This window comes from Cataglyphis hispanica, chromosome 5, assembly GCF_021464435.1.
Source record: "Cataglyphis hispanica isolate Lineage 1 chromosome 5, ULB_Chis1_1.0, whole genome shotgun sequence".
In the NCBI taxonomy this organism is placed as follows: Eukaryota; Metazoa; Arthropoda; class Insecta; order Hymenoptera; family Formicidae; genus Cataglyphis; species Cataglyphis hispanica.
This window is the reverse complement of record NC_065958.1, coordinates 820,507-840,000: the sequence shown is the minus strand read 5'-3', so window position 1 is coordinate 840,000 and position 19,494 is coordinate 820,507. Positions and strand designations below refer to the sequence as shown.

The 19,494-nt window shown below is 32.0% G+C and overlaps 2 protein-coding genes across 6 annotated transcripts in view; both read right to left on the bottom strand.

The window, feature by feature from the left end:
- Window positions 1–117: 117 nt before the first annotated feature.
- On the bottom strand, window positions 118–5,701 carry LOC126849759 (enhancer of mRNA-decapping protein 4). 3 transcript variants are annotated; one of them, XM_050591959.1, is made up of 9 exons: window positions 5,491–5,701; window positions 5,274–5,342; window positions 4,513–4,718; window positions 3,907–4,286; window positions 3,553–3,821; window positions 1,802–3,456; window positions 1,501–1,708; window positions 1,128–1,418; window positions 118–1,013 (listed from the first exon to the last, which is right to left on the bottom strand). In XM_050591959.1, coding segments are annotated over exons 1-9 (3,270 nt in total). In that variant the 5' UTR covers window positions 5,493–5,701; the 3' UTR covers window positions 118–823. The 3 variants fall into 3 exon arrangements, with proteins under 3 accessions (XP_050447916.1, XP_050447917.1, XP_050447914.1); XM_050591960.1 differs by having other exon boundaries at window positions 119–1,013; window positions 5,411–5,701; XM_050591957.1 differs by having other exon boundaries at window positions 119–1,013; window positions 5,499–5,701.
- Window positions 5,702–8,398: 2,697 nt separating this feature from the next.
- Window positions 8,399–19,494, bottom strand: part of LOC126849762 (diacylglycerol kinase 1) — a 104,543-nt gene continuing 93,447 nt past the window's right edge. For 2 of the 3 annotated variants that reach the window (XM_050591963.1, XM_050591964.1), the window contains exons 9-19: window positions 18,487–18,561; window positions 18,072–18,309; window positions 17,680–17,885; window positions 16,290–16,463; window positions 15,673–15,964; window positions 15,107–15,231; window positions 14,664–14,951; window positions 13,346–13,547; window positions 13,004–13,185; window positions 11,830–11,915; window positions 8,399–11,353 (exon numbers count right to left, since the gene is read on the bottom strand). In XM_050591963.1, coding sequence (XP_050447920.1) covers window positions 11,338–11,353; window positions 11,830–11,915; window positions 13,004–13,185; window positions 13,346–13,547; window positions 14,664–14,951; window positions 15,107–15,231; window positions 15,673–15,964; window positions 16,290–16,463; window positions 17,680–17,885; window positions 18,072–18,309; window positions 18,487–18,561 — 1,884 coding nt within the window. In that variant the 3' untranslated portion in view covers window positions 8,399–11,337. Of the gene's footprint in view, window positions 11,354–11,627; window positions 11,916–13,003; window positions 13,186–13,345; window positions 13,548–14,663; window positions 14,952–15,106; window positions 15,232–15,672; window positions 15,965–16,289; window positions 16,464–17,679; window positions 17,886–18,071; window positions 18,310–18,486; window positions 18,562–19,494 lie in introns of all 3 variants that reach the window. The other variant, XR_007687448.1, reaches the window with a different exon arrangement.

The following is a 19,494-nucleotide window of genomic DNA, read 5'->3' as shown; positions in this document are numbered from 1 at the left end:
TTATATTTAATTTATACTATTATATTTATTTCATTCAATTAAATATAATTATTATTATACTTATTTCAATATACATTTTTTCTAATTTAAATTGCTAGTCACAAAAATATAGAATCTTTTAGATAAAATATTGTATTTATAAATGACTATTAAACAAAAAGTTCTTTCAAAGTCAGATATTTAAAAAAATTTTTTTAACTATATTTTCATATATAAGTATGAAATCCATGCGATATATTTAAGGTCAGAATTTATGAAATATGAAGAAATATTCTTTATTTAATTTCTTTTACTGTCAGCTAGCTTACAAGTGAAAATTCATCTTTATAGTCGTTACACATCATCAATATAGCATCCTTTATGCAGATTTTAGAACAAAAAAATATTTTTCTTTCAACATTAATACTGAATATTATCAAGTATTAATCTATCGTCAAATCAACAATATTTTACATTCAACTTAAAATATTTCTTTTTTTATATTTTTGTTCTTAGAATTAAATTAGGCAGTTTATATAAAAACTTTAAAAAAAATTTCATTGTGAAGTATTTAAACAGATAAAAATGAATAATTTATCGCACATATTAAATGTATATAAACGTTGTAAATAAAATTAAATCGATTTTAAATGTAAGTGTTTAGTAAAGTATAGCATGAATGCTAATTAATTCATTTTTTATGTATTTGTTCCACATTTTCTATAAATCACTGCCAGTCTTAAACATGACTTCTGTGAATATTGTTTTTCAGACAAAAGTAGTCTTTAAACAAAACGTATAAAATTTTATATTGTATATTTAAATAATCTCACATATATGGCAGTCAAGGATGTTGATTTAATAGTGCACGCGCAGCCATAGCAAGCATTTTCATGCGACGCGTTGATCGATGATTTGGATTATTTGCTAAAAACGCAGCTAATTGATTTTGCAGAGTTATTAGCACAGTGCCCATATGTTCTCGTGTTACAGGATCATTTGGATCTAAATTTAATATTGCTTCTTCTAACCACCTGTATGTATAATATATAAAAATATGAGTCTTATTTATATTTTATAATTTTGCAAAGATAAAAATTATTCTTTTTTATATTATAACATAATCTGAATTAAAGAAAAATAATTACCTGTGTTTCAATTCTGTACGATGTCCTAAATCAGCGGATAATTGCTGTACGAGCGAAAGAATCACAGGTTGCTGCAAAATGCATCTAAAACCTTGGCCTTGAACTCCTGCACACGAAAATACTCTCGAAGGCTCCGTTTTTTCGCATACTAATACTACTAATCCTAAATCGCTTGCACTTAAAGCTTGTTGAAAAGCGGCATTTAATTGACCTCTTTGAAGAAGAGACAAGACACGTGCTTGAGTATCAGCTACAGCAGCTACAGGTATAGCAGGTGTTGTAGCTCTTGATCTGCAAGTTTTGAGAAACATTTCATCAAATTTTTATCTGCATTTAGTAATTTTAAACTTCAAATTTGCGACATATTTCTTACCGCGCACTAGAAATTTCTGTAAGTTGCTGACTCAGATTTTCCCGTATGGAATCACGAATTGTTCGGATAGTACTATCTTGTGTTGTCGTTAAAATTCTATTCAGTTCAGTTTGTAATTCTTCACGTACTGATGTTGATAACGCTTCACTTAATTGTTCATTACGACGCTGACATTGTTTATCGACTATAGCGTCGACATGTTGTAGATCTATATAAAGAGATATTATACATATATGTAATATATTCTCTGAAGTAATAATTATTTTTATAACAATGACAAAATATACATAACATTACTTACATTCATGAGTACCTTTAACAAAGACATCTTGAATTTGCTTAAACATAACTTGGCAAGTCTTTTCCATGCCAGGTAAAATAAAATTTGTGAATATTTCTTTAAAGGCAGCATCCAAAGCAGGTTTAGCTGCATTTGCAGCTGTCATAGCTAAAGCATCCTTTACACGCGCACTGTTTATTAATTCAGTTATATTCTTCTGAAAAAGTTCATCCATTTGATTTGCATCTAATCTCATTTGATGCTTTAAAGGCTTTATCGTTTCTTCAATTGTACGCGGCAAGATACTTTCAATTTTATCTTTGATTGTTGTTTCAAATGTGTTTAGAAATTCATGTTGACGAGCCATTTGACTGTATAGAGTTTGTTCAAGATTCGCATTTTGCTGCTGAGATATTCTCGCTAACGTGGATTCTATTCGTGTGGATGCTGGCGATTCTTCTCGTAATCTGTTCATCTCTGCCCGCAATTCTTTTATTTCTTGGCACTGATCTTGAATTATCTCTAAAATAGATTTCAATTTGTTGTTCAATTCAACATTATTGATATCACTGCTTGGTCGCCATGATGTTCCAGTATCATCAATTGAAAGGGACATCGCTTTCGGTTCATCTTTTGTTTTTTGCCTTGGTAGATTATTCTCGTCAGGAAATTCCTCCGATTCTTGCATCGCATGTACATTTACGTCTTTGAGCAAGACCATTGGTATATTAGACCAATCTTCGTCAGCATTCGTTTTTGTTTCTGATTTATTATCAATTTCAGTTTCTTCGTCTGGTTTAGTAAGAGACAAAATTTCTCTTACTTCTCTTGAAGGGCTGCTACCACAACTAGCAGGGGCTTGCTCCTCCATCTCGCTTTTTGCGAGTGGCGGATCAGACACATTCAAAGCTTGCACTGCCTGTGCAAGAGAAGGACTGCTGGATAAAACTTTCCCTAATTCCGGACTTTCGGAATTAGATTCTAATTCGTTATTCTCTTTTTTTGCAGGTGAACTAAACGCATCGGGTGTCATCAGATTTAAACCACTAGTATTATGATTAATCGTTGTTTCAATCGTAGTTGATAAAGAGCGCTCTCTTTCGCAATTCTCACCGGAAATGCCATTGTGAGTGACAGTTGTCATATCCGGCAAATCTTCGGAATAATCTAACGAATCGTGAGTAAGTGTATCTATAAGATAATTGCCACTTGCTTGTGAAGCAGGTTTGAAAGCAATATGACATTCTTGTAAAGACTTTGGTTGAACCAGATACATGTAAATGACAAGTTGTTCATCACTTTCTTCAATTTCTTCGCATGTACATAGATCTTCCAATGATTCGCCAGTCGATCGAATCTTACGTTGATCGGCATCAACGATTCCAAAACTTAGAATTGGATATGGTAGGAGAAACTCTGATACCGTGCTTATGCATGCCAATGCTTCACCTTTGTCTTTTGAAAGACTTAGTATATATAAAACTTTATTATAAATATCCGATAGGAATAGATATCCAGCACTAAGATCTAAGCCTGCTTTCAGCACTGGCATTTTACCAGTAGAAGGATTTGGAGCAAACTTGATCGTTTGTAAACAAGTCCACAATTCGCACGACCATACTTTCAGTTCTGAATTATTGTCACATCCTGTCACAGCAAATCTCCAAAACTGAACACTAAGAAATAAATAGTAACCTCTTTTTGAATTATGAATCTATTTAATGGATGGGGATATACATATCAAATTTAATTAATATTTTTAAAATACTCACTCAGGTTGATAATTTTTATGATCATCGAGAAAAAATAGACAGGAGATAGGTCGTCCCCCATGAGGTTTCCATTGATGTAGGCATCGTGGTTGTGGTTGACCATTATGTGAAGTATTATGTAGGAAGACTTGGAAGAATTTTATCTCTCCATCTGTACTAGCTGTTGCTAAGGCTGTACCATCTGGACTAAGTGTTGCTTCAACAATTGTTCCTGAATGTTGATCAATTTCCATCATTCCTCCGCTTTCTTTAACAGCTGGATTTGTTACCTATGATGAGAGAAAGAGAATAAAAATATCTTCCAATTATGTGTTTTCACTTAAAGCTATAGTCAAATTGTATGCTTAAATATACCTCTATTGATCTAAATCTTGATGCCACTGTTGCAACTGACCATAATTCAACTTTAGAACCACGAGTAAGAACTAATAATTTTGATACTTCATCTCCTTCAGAAGCATCATCTTCTGGAATGTATGGGCACCAGATTACACGATGACTAGTTGGAGAAACATCTTCCGCATCTACTTGTAACACTAAACTGCACAATAATTCAGATGGTGTTGGTTCAATTGTATGTATAAAAAGAGATCCTGTATAATCAATGCACGCAAGAATTGCATTTGAAACATGGGCAAATGCAAGATCTTGAATAGAACCACGCATTCCTCGCAGCAGAGCCCTATGTTCCAACTCCTTGTAAACAACACGAACTAACCCACCACCGGTACCAACTAAAAGATAGAAAAAAGTTTATCTAAGTAGAAGTATAATAATCTAAACCTAATTACATATTTTCTAAATATAAATATTTATTTAAAAAACCAACTTTAATAATTAAAACACAATCGTATATAATAAAAAATAAAATCGTATATAATAAAAATAAAGCAGGAAATATTTTGATTACATTTACAAAAACACTGCAAACAGCAAATCAACAATCCTATTAAATGTTACCTTTTATGCCATAGGCAAAATATTTTCCAGATACATGAACAGCCAACAATTGGCCAGTATAAAGATGATGATCCCATGTAAAGTCAACAATATTTTTCAATTTTACTTTTGAGCTACCATGATCATGATCACCAGGGGAAGGGATAATAGTTACATTTGTGCTACATAATTCCACTGAATGTTGATCTTCTCGTCCATTGAACTCTCTGCAAAAATAGAATATTGTATATAAATTTCTTTGTACAAAGTAAAATCATTCTATATGTTACAATTATTAATTTTTCCTCTTAAGTATAATAAAAAGAAAACCAAATATAAATACAAAGAATACATTAATGAAAAAATATATATGTGATAAGGATTCACATAGAAATTTGAAATAGTTGAAATACAATACTTGACATAAGAGCCATAAAACATACAACAATAATACATATAATTTATCACTCAAGATGCAATATATTTCAATTTCTCATAAAATATTATAAAAGAAGATAGTTTAGAGGTAAATATTATAAAGTTTATAATACTAAGCAGAAATGATTAGACAGATGTAAATTAGAAAGTTATAATTTTTTTGCAGTAAACATTAAACTTTCGAATTTTGTGAACAATCTCTTATCTCTTCTACAAGAGTGTTGGATAGAAGAGTTATAGCAATTGCAATAATATCTGCATTCGGTTTTGCCATTTACTGGCACAAAACCCGTGTATGTACCACGATTTTTAAAGCGTGCATTTGATCTCTCGAAGATGCTTACACTGTCTGCTGATAATGAAGATGCCTCAAATTGCCTTCCCCGGTCTTGCTCATATCGCCAGCCGTGTTCCTGCAAAAAAGTAAATTTACGAAATCTCATAGATTGTACGCGCCCGGCTCGTCCAAGCAATTCCTAACCTTAACCGGTGTAATTGGTGTATGTAACGTGCCCCCCGCGAGATACGATGTTACAAAATCGCTTTCATATGCACACTCACATACGCACCTCTCAGGCATAAATGCCACCGTGTCGCTCGTTCAGGATGAATATGATTAATCAATGAGTAGTCGTGCGTTCATTACCGGCACGTCGTCGAAACGATATTGGTACGAACGAAGTCAATTTGATAAATTTCAGAGAGTGAAATGTCAGACGACTTTCGTCTACTTATCAGTAAGCAAAGTGTGGAAATCAGGGGTGCGTTCGAAAACTCTCCATGATTATATCGTGTGGTGGATGTGAGGTTTAAGGTTAGGCGCTTGCACAATGTGAGGCGGTAGGAACAAGGAAATAGCGATAAACGATATCCAATGAGAGATCTACTTTTTCGAAAAAGCAGTGTTCTCATTGGATATTGTCTATCGCTATTCCCTTAGCCATTCCTCTAAAGAATGAAATAATTGCTTTTGGTCGATATAATATTTAGTATTAAAATATATCGATGTAAAAAAAAAAAAACTAGGCTATAAATTGTAAATATTGGAGTATAATTGTTTAGGGATTAAAATAAAATATTTATTTAGACCACATATTTATTTAGATCCTATCGCTATCGCCTCGCATTGTGCAAGGGCCTTTAGAGCATACACAAAAGTATGTCCAAAATGTGTGCGAGAGAGAAAGATATAGATTACTATTTGTCCTTTGTATGCATGCGTTGAAATTGATAGCTGTAGGTTAGAGGCCTAGTTTACATCGATATTAAGGCCCTTGCACAATGCGAAACGATAGTGATAGGAATAAGGGAATAGCGATAGCAATAGACAATATCGAATGAGAACACTGTTTTTTTGAAAAAGTAGACTCTTATTGGATATCGTTTATCTCTATCGCTATTCCCTTGTTCCTATTGCTATCGCCTCACATTGTGCAAGGGCCTTTAGCAGTTTAGAACTGCCATAATACATATTAAGTGACTAGACTGATCAATCATAGCCATTCCTCTAAAGAATGGGATAATTGCTTTTGGTCGATATAATATTTAGTACGTATTAAAATATATCGGTATAAAAAAAAAACTAGGCTATAAATTGTAAATAATGGAGTATAATTGTTTAGGGATTAAAATAAAATATTTATGTAGACCACATATTTATTTAGATCCTTTTGTTTTAAATGTTTTAATAAATCTTTTAATATCATGATGCAAACAACTAATCTATTACGACATTGCTGCAGAGTTTATATTTTTCTTTGTTGTTGTGTGATAATTCGTTTTGCTACTTCTGAAGCTCTTTTAGCTTTTCTAGATGCAGCTAGATGTGGTGTTTTAATGTCACTAATAAAACGAGGTACATTTTAGCCTTCATAGATGTTTGAAAATTTGAGAATTGAGCATCTTCATCTCTCAGTGGAGATAGATCACCATTTCCTTCTTTTGATGATCTTTCAAGTTTCGTAATTGAATCTGATGTTTCAATGATGTCACAAGACAATTTTTTGCAGACGTTTGGTATTTCAACTGAGCATTTTCGATACTTTGCAATATAAATTGGCTATCGCAGAGATATTTAGTCTAGAAGATTATTAATCGTCAATTCATTAATTTGTTTTCATTAATTTCAATCAAACAGATATAAAATCAGTAATCACTATTATCTCTTATTGATGCATTGTATATCTACAAGTATACTAAAAAAAGAAAAATGTTTGTTTAATTGTATTTTCTCTATGTAATCTATATTAAGTAAAAATAATATTTCAAAGTTAGCAAGTTAACTTGTTAATTCATACTGATTGAAAATGGCGGTTAATAGATATTTGTAAACGAAATGAGAAGTATTGCGTATAGAATCTGATAATAACTCATTGTCAGTATTAAGAGCAGTCGCCCAGCAAACGAAAGGCTCAAATTTGATTCCTCAAGTTAATGTTTGTTAATTTAGCCGACTGATAGATAAATATTATTATTAATAGATATTTGTAAGTAAAATGAGAGGTATCGAGTGTAGGATTTGAATAGTTCATTGTTAGTAGTAAGAGTAGTCGCCTGCAAACAAAACTCGGATTTAATTCCCGATTCAGCAACTTCCCTAATAATTAGGTTGTCGATTTAAGTAAAAAAAAACAAAAAAAAAAAAACAAAAAAAACAGGAAGCAGCATTTGGTTAAGCAAACGGAGAGAAGACTCTACAGGGTGCCGGTAATTTTTGGCACACCTGAAGTGTGCAGGTAGATTGCATCAAACTAAAAAAAGTCCTGTACCATTTTTTTCTATATTCACGCGAATTGGTCGATTTATTTCTCAATTATTAATTTCTCAATAGTAATTAATTTCTCAATAATTACAAATAATTACAATAATTGCAAAATGGTATAAAACTTTTTTGTTCATCTTGATTCTGCCTTCTTATGAGCGTTGTCTACGATGCTTTGGGACATTCTATATAAGAAAGAAATATATGAAATGTATTCTCTCTCAATTTGCAATTCTATATATCACAATATATTTGAGCGTATTTTCCTTAAAATATACGCACAATGAAAAGAATTAATCGAACATAGACATTTCTATTTAATTTTAAAAAAAAGATTGCAAGATTCTAAGAAAAGCTTTAAAGATATAACATAAAAAATATAAAAATTGAAGGAAATCTCAAAGAAGATTATAAGATAACGAAAGATTTTTTTGAGAGATAATTTTTACCTTTCAAATATATAAAATATTTAGAAATGTTAAAAAGAAAAATATATAATTTAAAAATTAACTCTAGCAAATTATAAATGTGCACATGATTAAATTCTTAAACATTTAATGTACACATCCACACTCATGAAATTGTGGAAGATTATTTATTTTCATAGGAATATTTCACCTTTGCCTCTTGTAAGCAACGGACTATAATTGACTTGAAATTCTGAAAAATCGAAAAGTCATTAATAGGAAAAATATGCGTGATATAAATTTACACTTTATTTCTTATATTATATTACACTATAGACAGGTTTTTTTCATTCGCGTACGTGTCTATCCTTTGGAAAATGGCAGTAGTGCTCAAACGTACATATAGACCCAAAAAAGATGGCAGTAAATTCAGCTAATGTCGATATTCGTAAGTAGCGCTTAACAACTATAACGCGTTCGTAAACATATATCAGACGTAGTTGCGGATCACCATCGAAGCGAGAGGAGAAAAGCGTGAATCGGATTAAAATAATAATTAACATAATAATTCTGCTTTCAATAAAGCTCAATATTTGTACCTTAATGACATAAGGTTCTTCTGTAATTTGCTACACACTTTAGTCGTGCAAAACATAAATAGATTGAAAGAAAATTATACAAAAATTTATTTTCCTAAATTAAATTGCTAATTTAGATCCAAATTTATGAAGCTATATGCATTGCTTTCTTTCTGTTCTTTTTCGTTTTTAATATATAAATCTCATAAGAAATTTTTCTTGTTTGAAATTTGTTAACGGTCCAAAATATTGCTATTTTAAGCATAACAAATTTCCATTTTAATCTTGTAGACATTTTTTTTATTTGCATTTAATTCTGTTGAGTAATTTTTATTGTTTACAATATTTTTTTTTATTATTATTATACATACTGCATATTCATCATTTGTTCAGCATATTGCAAAATCAGTTATTCATTCATTTTCATTTTCTTTTAAAACTATACATAACTTCAATGATCTTATAACAAAAATTCTATAACTTTTATATCCGATTCACACTTCGCTATTGCAAGTACTTTCTTTACGACGAAATAGCTATATGTTCTTGAAATATTAAATTCGCTAGATTCTTTTTGGAAAATCGTTCACACTCTTGTCTTGGGAATTATTTGGAGATTGTTGCTGTAAATTGTGTACTCGAATTTCCAACAAGTCCTCAAGCAAATGCCTTACTTTTCGTACTGCCGCATAAATGAATAAATTTTTTGGGTCTTTTTACATCATATATAATGTTACACAATGACAAAGCACACTGAGACACTGCGCCAATCCAATAGAAAAACAATATCGTCGTTATTGTGCCGTTAATATTCACATGTTAAATGGACCGCAGGGATAGACTCCTGTTTGTCCTCGCGACGATTTTTCATTTTCTTCTTCATTTTTCGTTCCCCTAAAATTCGATCGCTAATAGACAACTCGAAAATTAAGACTTTTTATTGGTTACGAGTTTTAGTTATAAGCGTAGTATTTCAATTACTCTAATGACTATAATTAACCGCGTTAATCGTCACGGAAGATCGATAAAAAACAATGACGATCGTGAGCGATTGGTGCTTGGAGAAGGACTAAATAATCTACTTTCCGGAAATAATGTTGTACTTTGAATCATTATAAATGTAAACTCTATACAATTTCCACTTATACAGTATTTTCTTTTTTAAATCAGCTAATTGTCACATTTCTTTAGTTTATTTCGCATAGTAGACACAAGTAAAATCTAGGTAGCCATGAGAAATGTCGCAAAAATGGCGGTTTAAGCATCTTACAAAAGATTAAGATTTCGATCTGCACGAAGATATGAAAATTTAAAATCGTCTTTGTTTATATATCGAGATGGTCCCTGCGGGATTTTAAATCGTATTTGCTATATTATTCCTTTGGCTGCGTATATATATATATATATATATATATATATATATATATATATATATATATATAATTACAAAAACAAAATTTCGTTTCACTACATTAGATTCAAGATTGATATATATCTCAAATTTCATATTATATTATATATTATCAAAATGCGTTTAACAAGTGCATGGAAATAGAATTCATATGATTTAATAAACGGTACACTTAATGACTATATTGGCTACTTGTTTTCTTAACATTTATGAAAATATTAAGAAATAATATAGAATCGCGCAATAGTTATTGACAAAATTTTAATCAGAGTAACTGTAGCTGAGAAGAAGGAAAGTGCTTCGAAGCATCCATTACTTAAATCAGTATAGAGCCACCAGTAGTGTGTAATACACAGGCGCTCATACATGTAACAAGAAAACATATATTAATACATTTACGAGAAATTTACTTATAATTCTTTGCAAGCATAAAGTGCAAAAATAGTTGAAATATACAAGAGACTATAAAAAGTAATAATTACTATCATTAAAAAAGATATAATAAATGTGATATATAAAGACGCAAGTTATAAGTATATTTACTATCGAGATTTATAATCCGCATGTGGGTTAAATGATATCTATTAATTACGTAACTCGTAGAGTTAGATTCATAATTTCTCATAAATATTAACAACCAAACACATTACAACTTGCTACGTAATCGCACTCGCTCGTTGATATGCTTATGATATATTGCTCTGACTTATAAAATATATGAAAAATAAATAAATAAATATGTTGAATAAATAAATAAATAAGTTCTAATTCATATCTAAGCGTTTACGACTAAGCCTTATAAAAAACTTAGAGTTAAGAGAGGAAGGTATATGTGACTCGTGAGATTAACGGACGGATTCGTGCAAAGGAGAACCAGAATTAGGAATATATCACGTATCACGTAAGCGAAAATATGTCGACCAGTCCAGTCCATATTTGTTTGCCCATCCTTTCTACGCTAGAAGTGCTAATTGTTCGGCGATAGATCTTGAAAGAATTATATCCATGTACGCACTAAATTGATAAGTGGTTGTTACAACTCCCACTCTCGTTTGCACGACACCGCATAATTCGCCGTGTCAACGTGTTGCCCATTTCTTGCGTAAATATGTGCACCAGTCGATCTGCACACATGTAAAAAGCAGCAGAATTCGGAAACACGAAAGCTTTCGCCGAGCAATTGATGACTTGCGCGAAGTAACTTGATCCTTAATTGAAAGGACGACATCTTTGCAAACGAGTTTGCTTTCGCTAAATCTGAAAGATACTTTATAATCACAATTTTTTTATTAATATAATCTCTATCGACTCGCATAGCTGAAAGGCAATACGTAAGTTAAGCGACAGAATTATTATGATTTATCGTATGGCGAATTGATTCTTTTCCACTCGGTATTTTTTTTTCACCACTCAAGAATTAAAAAATTATCCAAAATTTCTAGCATTTAAGGCTTAGAAACGGTCGAGCTTACCGCTTGGCGTAATCTAAGACTAAGACATAAAATTCCGTTTAGTTTGAAAAATACTGTACACAAAAATACCTAAGCGCGTTGACGCTTGTGTTTTTCGCGTTTAGATGAGTATCGAAGCTGCGACTACGTACGATGAAATCGATACATTTCTGCCGTAATAAAGAGAAAACGTGCCGGCCGATGACAAGACTTAGAAGTTGGGTTGGAATTGATTTTTTCACTCGATAGAATCCATCCTCCTTCGTTAAAAGCGTAAAGCTATTGTATTCACCTCCTTAAAAATCGGAAGAAACCTTTACTCTTGTCCGGTGGTGGTGCCATCAGCATTGGTACTTGATTTTTATGTGTAATGCGAATCTATATCAAAGAAACATTTTCATACAATTTTTAAATAGAAAAATAATGATATATATATATATATATATATATATATATATATATATATAGATATAGATATTGTCTAATATCATAAGTTTTATATATACATTTATATATACAGTTATATATATATATATATATATATATATATATATATATATATAGATAGATAGATAGATAGATATAGATATTGTCTAATATTATAAGTTTTATATATACAGGATGTCCAATAAAGACTGTGTCAATACTCGTGAGCGGCTAAAGTAAACTGAGCAGAAATGTCCTTTACCATTTTTTTATAACGCTTAATAAAGAAATTATTATTGAGTAAAATCTGGGCAATCAGCGCGGACTTTTAGTTTTTGACGCGCGTCAGTGAGTCACGCTTGGTAGCAGTGCGCCGCTATAAAAATTATTACACTACAGGTTGCGGACTCGGTTGCGGTTGAGGTTACGGTTGGCAGTTGCGAATTGACCAATCAGTCGGCAAGCTACTTTGCTTTGATTGGTCAATCCGCAATCATCAACCGTAATCTCAACCGCAACCAAACCCATAGTGTAATACAGTCTTAACGGCGGAGCACTCACGCACACTACCAGACACGCGGCTCAAAATCGATTGGCCAGATTTTCTTCAATAATAACTCCTTTATTAAGCATTACAAAAAAATTGTATAGAATTGTATTTTCAGTTTATTGTGTTCTACTTGTTCACGAGCGTTGGTCCAATTTTTATCGGACACCCTGTATATCTTTTTATACATTGTATATGTAATATTATATGTATTATAATATAATAAGTTAAAAGCACAGAAAAATATCTAAATAACATTTATAATAGTTTTATACAGCATAAAACATCTTTTGATAAAAATTCGAGATAAATTATATTTATCATAAAGTTATATTTGTTATCAAAGCAGAATCTAATTCCTGGAAATATATTTCTGTTCCGTTCTCTTTAACTAAACGTCCGATAAAACTTTTATCGCATGAAAAAAAATCCCGCTATACATTCTGTCTATTATTACCGTACTCAAATGTTTCACTATTTCATTTCAGCTCACCGTGCAAGGACCTTGCATCCAAGGTTCTCCATCGATCTGCATGGGGAATCGTTTGCTTGTTTTGATGGTGACGCTGCTGCATTGGGCTAGTCTTCTACCGGAATGTCGCAATCCAGTCTTCACTTGACCCATATGCAAGCAGTTCTCCAAACCGATTACTTCTATGAGATTGTCCCCGATGTCTGTCGGTAATAATTATAGTATTACATTAAAGAAAGTAATTCTTTTGATATATTCTATTTCTGCTTATGATATTTTATGCGCGAATGAAATGCAAAAGTATATTCATTAGGTTGCTCGCGCAAAACCGATTATTTCTTGCACGTTGAATAAATAACTCACCTTGAATCGCGGCGGTGAGATCTACGGAATTGAAGCTACTGCTACTAAGTTCTTTGTCTGGTCGCTTTTTTCGTTTACCAAGACGATGCCGCGTGTGATGTTCACCCCAAAGATTCGAACCCCCGTGAGTGAAAGGAATGTTTAGTAATGCGACTCCTTGCAAAGATGGCCCGTGTGCCAAATCTAGAGGTGTACCGTCGCACTGCAATTGATGAAATGCATGTTACGTCACGAATTCCATTGATTCCATTAAATTGATTGAGTGATTACAATTTCATCTATTACGTATTCGAAATTAGTGTAGAACAGTTTCGGTAGATTAATTTATATATCTGAATATGATGTAGCAGGGGAGGTCGGGGTGGTTACCAATAGGGTAGGTAGACTAATCATTGATAATTTTGCACCGAATGCCCGCCCGCGTGCGCGAATATGTGCGCGATCACCCTAACAATTAATTGTAGAAATAAGCATCTCTTTTCCTTCAATTATAGATGCGACACCAAAGTCACAGAATCATAAAAGTATATCGAAAAATTGACTACATAAGTAAATATTTTTTTTCTGATATTTTTTGCGTTTTTACGTTTTATATAACTACAAAAAAATAAAAAAAGGATCATAGCATTTTATAGCTATTTTAGAGTCTGTTTATTAGACAAGCCATTGGAACCATTTTTGTTTAAACCCATAAATATTATGTACCCATAAAAGTTATGTAAAGGATTACATATAATAGTATTAGACATATAACAATGATTAGACTAATTTATTTTAAGAGAGAATGTAATATTACTACTATTAATATTTAAAAAGAAGATTATTTTGTTTCTTTATTATAAACGTGAATTTATCTTTCATTTGTTAAAGAATTTGTTTACTTCATTCATATAATCGACATTTAATTTTAAAATATGATCTATGTCATCAATAATTAATACTTTATAATAAAACAACATCCCTAATATTGTGCTATTTTATTACCATTGAATTAAGCTGCAAACATATTCCCAATTGATTGCATTCCTATATCAACCTGCCCCATACTGTAAGTCAACCAATTCCGATCATGGGGTTGGTTGATCAGCGTGGAAGGTATGAGAAGAATATTCAAATATAATAATTATCATTAAATTAAGATAATTTTAAGAATTTAATCCGAGAGCCAAATATACGTCTTACAATAGGCAGACAATAATTGCTGCAATGATATTTCTTTCATATATTTCATTAAAAATCAAATTTTGGAAAATTGGCCTATCAGCCCCGGTCTCCCCTAATCTATTAATTGAAAAATATATTATTAACTTATGCTTACGATTATTTCGAGATCCTCGTGAAGATTTTTGCAACTGGCAGCAAATTGCTCTGTAGTTGCGTATTCAAAATACCACAGTTTATTTTTCATCCTGCTATTAAATTTCTCGGGATTTTTTTCCCTCTCCATATGAAACTTTACGCAAATGGCAGCATCGACGCCAACTGAGAAATAATTATTAATGATATTGTACGGTATACTATCTTGATTCGGTTTCTTCTCGTCCATTTGATCCAAAACTTCTATTTGCCAGCGATCCATCATTACCTGCGTCGCCTTTTCTATTTTCTGCGAACCGTGTATATTTCATATAGCAAATTCTTACAATAATCAGATATGGCGCATAAATAAATCAGATATATTTTACAATAATATGTAAAAAAATAAAAACAATAATTTCTTACATAATTGGAATATTAAGTAAATCATACAGCTTATTTTACCTTAAGCACTTTATGCACGGCTTCTCCTTCGTAACCACCACCCCAGCGTAAGCATCTTGCGAGATCATTTCCCGTACCGAGAGGTATAACGCCAACGGCAGGTTGTTTTTCAAATTGCACACGATCTGCATTAAACATTTGCAAAAGCAATGCTTATAATGCGCAGTTGCCATTAAACATTAAATGAAGGTTAATGATTTATTAAGGCACCATCGACATAAACTTATTTTTCATAATCGGTTAATCATAATCTATTAAATTCCATTTCTAATTGATATGGATGGTATTGGACAAAGTCCTATAATTTATTACTAAATTTAATTCGTGCAATTAATATTAGCACATATCACAAAATTTATTAAAAATCACCGCTATTATTCGCATTTTCTACAAATTTCAATTTCATTTCTACTCATTTCACTCGTGTTTTACGATAAATTTATTTAAATAGTTTAAATAAAATAATATTTAATAAAACAAATATTTTTAATATTTAATGAAATTTTTTTCTTATAAAATAATAATAAATATTAAATATGATACGGTAATTAAATCACGATGCATACCCATCGTTTCTAAAACCCAACCGACCGTTCCATCGCCGCCGCAACAGATCACTTTAAAATTTTCCACGTCCTTGAACATTTGCAAACCCTGCATAGGTCCACCAATCGCTAGATTATGGACTTGTCGAGGGTTCAAAATGTATTGAAATTTTCGTAGCATTCGCTCGCCTTGTCGGCCACCCGATTTTGGATTTATGAATACTAAGAGTGGCACAGTGTTCTCCGGTGGCGTAATTTGAAAAGACATAGCTGGTTGTTGATTCGACGAACTACCGCAGCTTAGAAAACCACCCTGTTAAGTTCATTCCATTTACTTACAGATGCATGTGTTGCATATATGTTTATTCTATTATCATCCCATTAAATTTTGTTATTTTCTTTAAGCACTTTTTTTAATATTACTTTCTCTAAATAATAATTTTATTAATTAAAAATTCTCTGCTGCGTTTTAAAATTAAAATATCTTTTACAAAAAAGTTAAACAAATTATAGCTTCTATAAACTAATTAAACATATAAGCAGAGTAATATTTGATATAATATATTTTTTTCCTTTGCGAAAAGGAAAGACATGTAATGATAAAAGACAATTAATGGGGATCATTATATCGCACTTACGGAACTGACTGATGAGGAATCTTGACCGTGTTTGCTACCTCGTTTACTGTCCCTCGACAATGATCTTTGTCTATCCAGCACAACGGGACAAATCGCTGTAGGTGGAAGGATGTGTACTGCATGCTCGCCGAGCGTACATTCCGCTCGTACTTGCGACGCGCATCTATTATGCAACTGTAACATTCCCATGGACATGTCCAGTTGTAGGTATTCTCACGCATATTTTGTCGCTTTAATTAATAAAAATCTCATATCTCATATCAACATTCTAATGCGCGCGTAATATCTAAAGTAAAATATTTTTGCTTTATTTATTTGATTATATAATTTAATTATTTGATTATATATAGAAGAATTTATTAACTAACTAAACCAGAATTTATTAACTAACTAAAACAGATATGAAAGAGGTAATATATAATACAATTAAATGCACAGTCCGTAAAATACTTTCTTTTTATATAGCGGAAAGTAAAAGTAAAACCGGATATTTTTTTGGATTTGGCTTCCTACAAAAAATTAGAGAATCAAAAAAAATTTGCTGACTGTTAATAGTCTTTAGTAGACCTTAAGCAATGAAAAAATAAGGCTAGTTGCTGGAAAAAAAAATTTGGTTATTAAGGATAACAAGATTTTTTGGAGAAATCACAATATCCGGTTTTGCCCTACCGGTGTGGTGTAAAACCTGGTACTCATTTGAACACATGTGAAACACCGTACAAATCCAAAATCTAGATTTGTTTTAATCAAAATACAAAGACGTGTTCTATTGAAACAAAGTCAGGATAGTTTTTTTCATTACATGAAGTGTGTAGGTACTCGGTTTTGCCCCAATACGAGAAAAATAACAAATATGGGAGCTGTATATTCTGGCGTACAAAGTGATGATCAAAACTAATACGATATACTCTCTAATATGTACAGAATGCAATGCTGCAATTACCGAAGCAGATGCTCTGTGTAGAAAAAGTCCACGGCTCGATTATTGCCTCGATATCGATCTTTTTTTGGTCCAAAAATTTTGAATTTCTCTCAAAAAAAGAAATATGCAGGTGCGCACTTACGGTTTATCTTAAAATAATAATGGTATAAATCTACAACTAATAACACGTTAGCCAAAGATAGTAGCACTTATCATAGAAGAAATAGAGGTACCCGGTTTGACCCGCTTACCCTAGTTTTATCCTACTTTCTCCTATACTCAACAAATTTATATACATTTTATAGCGTTTGAGCTTGAAACATCATATTTAGAATATTTTTCTATTTTTTATATAATTCCAAAGATATATTTTAATTTTGGATAATTAATTAAAACATATGATGATAAATATGATGTGATAGATTATCGCATTGTATTCTGCGTTAGTATCATTTGGATTATACTTACGGTTAATTGGCACCATCTGCAGTGTAAACCGGTAATGCCGTTGTAACTTTTGATCGTCTTTCTGCACTTGGAACATTTCCCGTGGCAATTACCTTCGACCCAATGATGAACCATTGTCTGGGATGTCTTTTTGCTCTTGACATAAGTGGCTATACAGGAAGCGGGCGCTCTTTGCACGCATCTCTCGTGTACTGTGTATTTGCAAACTGAATCCAAAAAAGAGAAATCTTGTCATTTAATAATTAATGGTTGTATGTATTCGTTGATTTTGCGCACAAAATACGTACTTGTACGTATCCTATTTTTAGAGATACTGAGTGCATTTTTCGTACAATTGCGTTTTACGCTAGCATAGCGAAATAGGAGAAATATCAGGGATTTCTTATACTCACAGACGCAACAAAGCCCTTTCTTGCCGAGACCAACCAGCATATTTAGACAAAGATTGCAATACGCCGGTTTGCTGAAATGCTTCAATCTCCATAGATGATTCCCATCTTCTTTCACATGGGAATCCAGACCCAGAAGAACCAAGAGAGGGATTGTCGTAAGACCACCTCGTTTCCATTCTTCCAATGAGACTGTACCGTCTGCATCGTAATCAATCTCTATCATCATATCCTGTAGGATCTGGAATAAATTTGGTCTTTCATGTATTAATTCCAATTGCAAAAACTTCGACAAATTCCTCATAATTTTATTGATATCTTCTCAGAATAGAGAATTATTCATTGAATTATTAAGAGGAAATTGTGATTGCGCAGTCTTCAGAATAGTCAACTAAAAGCAGTTTCTTTTCCTGCTTACCGGTTTCAGCTCTGTGACATCCCAACCGAGATATTCCGCGACATTCATCATTTGGTTTACGATACAGTCCATCTCCTAGACACACATGATAATAGCATTAATAACAACGTAAAGAATCGTTGCATTTATCGCGTGTATCATACAATATTTCTATTGACATTACGTTATATTATACATATACGTCGACACGTCTCGCATGTGAAATTTATAGTCTTATTAAACTACCAATAAAAACCCTATATCGCTCATTAAAAAATGTGTACAAGCCGCGCGATATATTAATAATAAGATATATCAATCATCCTCCTTTTTCAAGGATGTTTCGTAGTATATCGAGAACTACACGTGAGGTTTTAATATATCTTTAATTAAAAACTCATATCTCTTTTGGCCGCTTATTTGCTGTAGATCCGAATGAAAGCAGCGACTTCGGCGCCTTTTTTATTAACATCCGCTTTTTCCACGATTCCAACTATCGGCGCCGTGAATATTTATCAGCGCACAATTTGTACACCGTGATACGAATGATTTATTCAACATGGAATTCATTACGTCGACCATCGTTTTCCCGACCATCCTTCTCAGCCGCAATTTCATGCGACGCGTAAATCGCGCCCCCGATGTATATCGTATATACGCATCAATGCAATACGCACGCGTATCTAATCCCTCCTAAATGACGAATGCATTGAATACCTGACGTCACAATCAATCCTATGTACAATATCTCTTTGATTTTCTCGAGATTATATTATGATATATATTGGAATTTAAATGTTCTCGAACAATGAAATTTCTGTGTTACTTTTGTAAAAAAAATAGGAATTTATCTTATTATAAATTAAAAAAAAAAAATAAAATAAAGGAAACTTTTACATTTAATTATACTTTTTAATTTATCGATAATATTAATGTTAATGCTTATTTATTCCGTCAATTAGGACCGATTGAGAAGCACTGCGTATTACATTGCTGAATGTAATATAACATACGTGCCTTTATACCGAT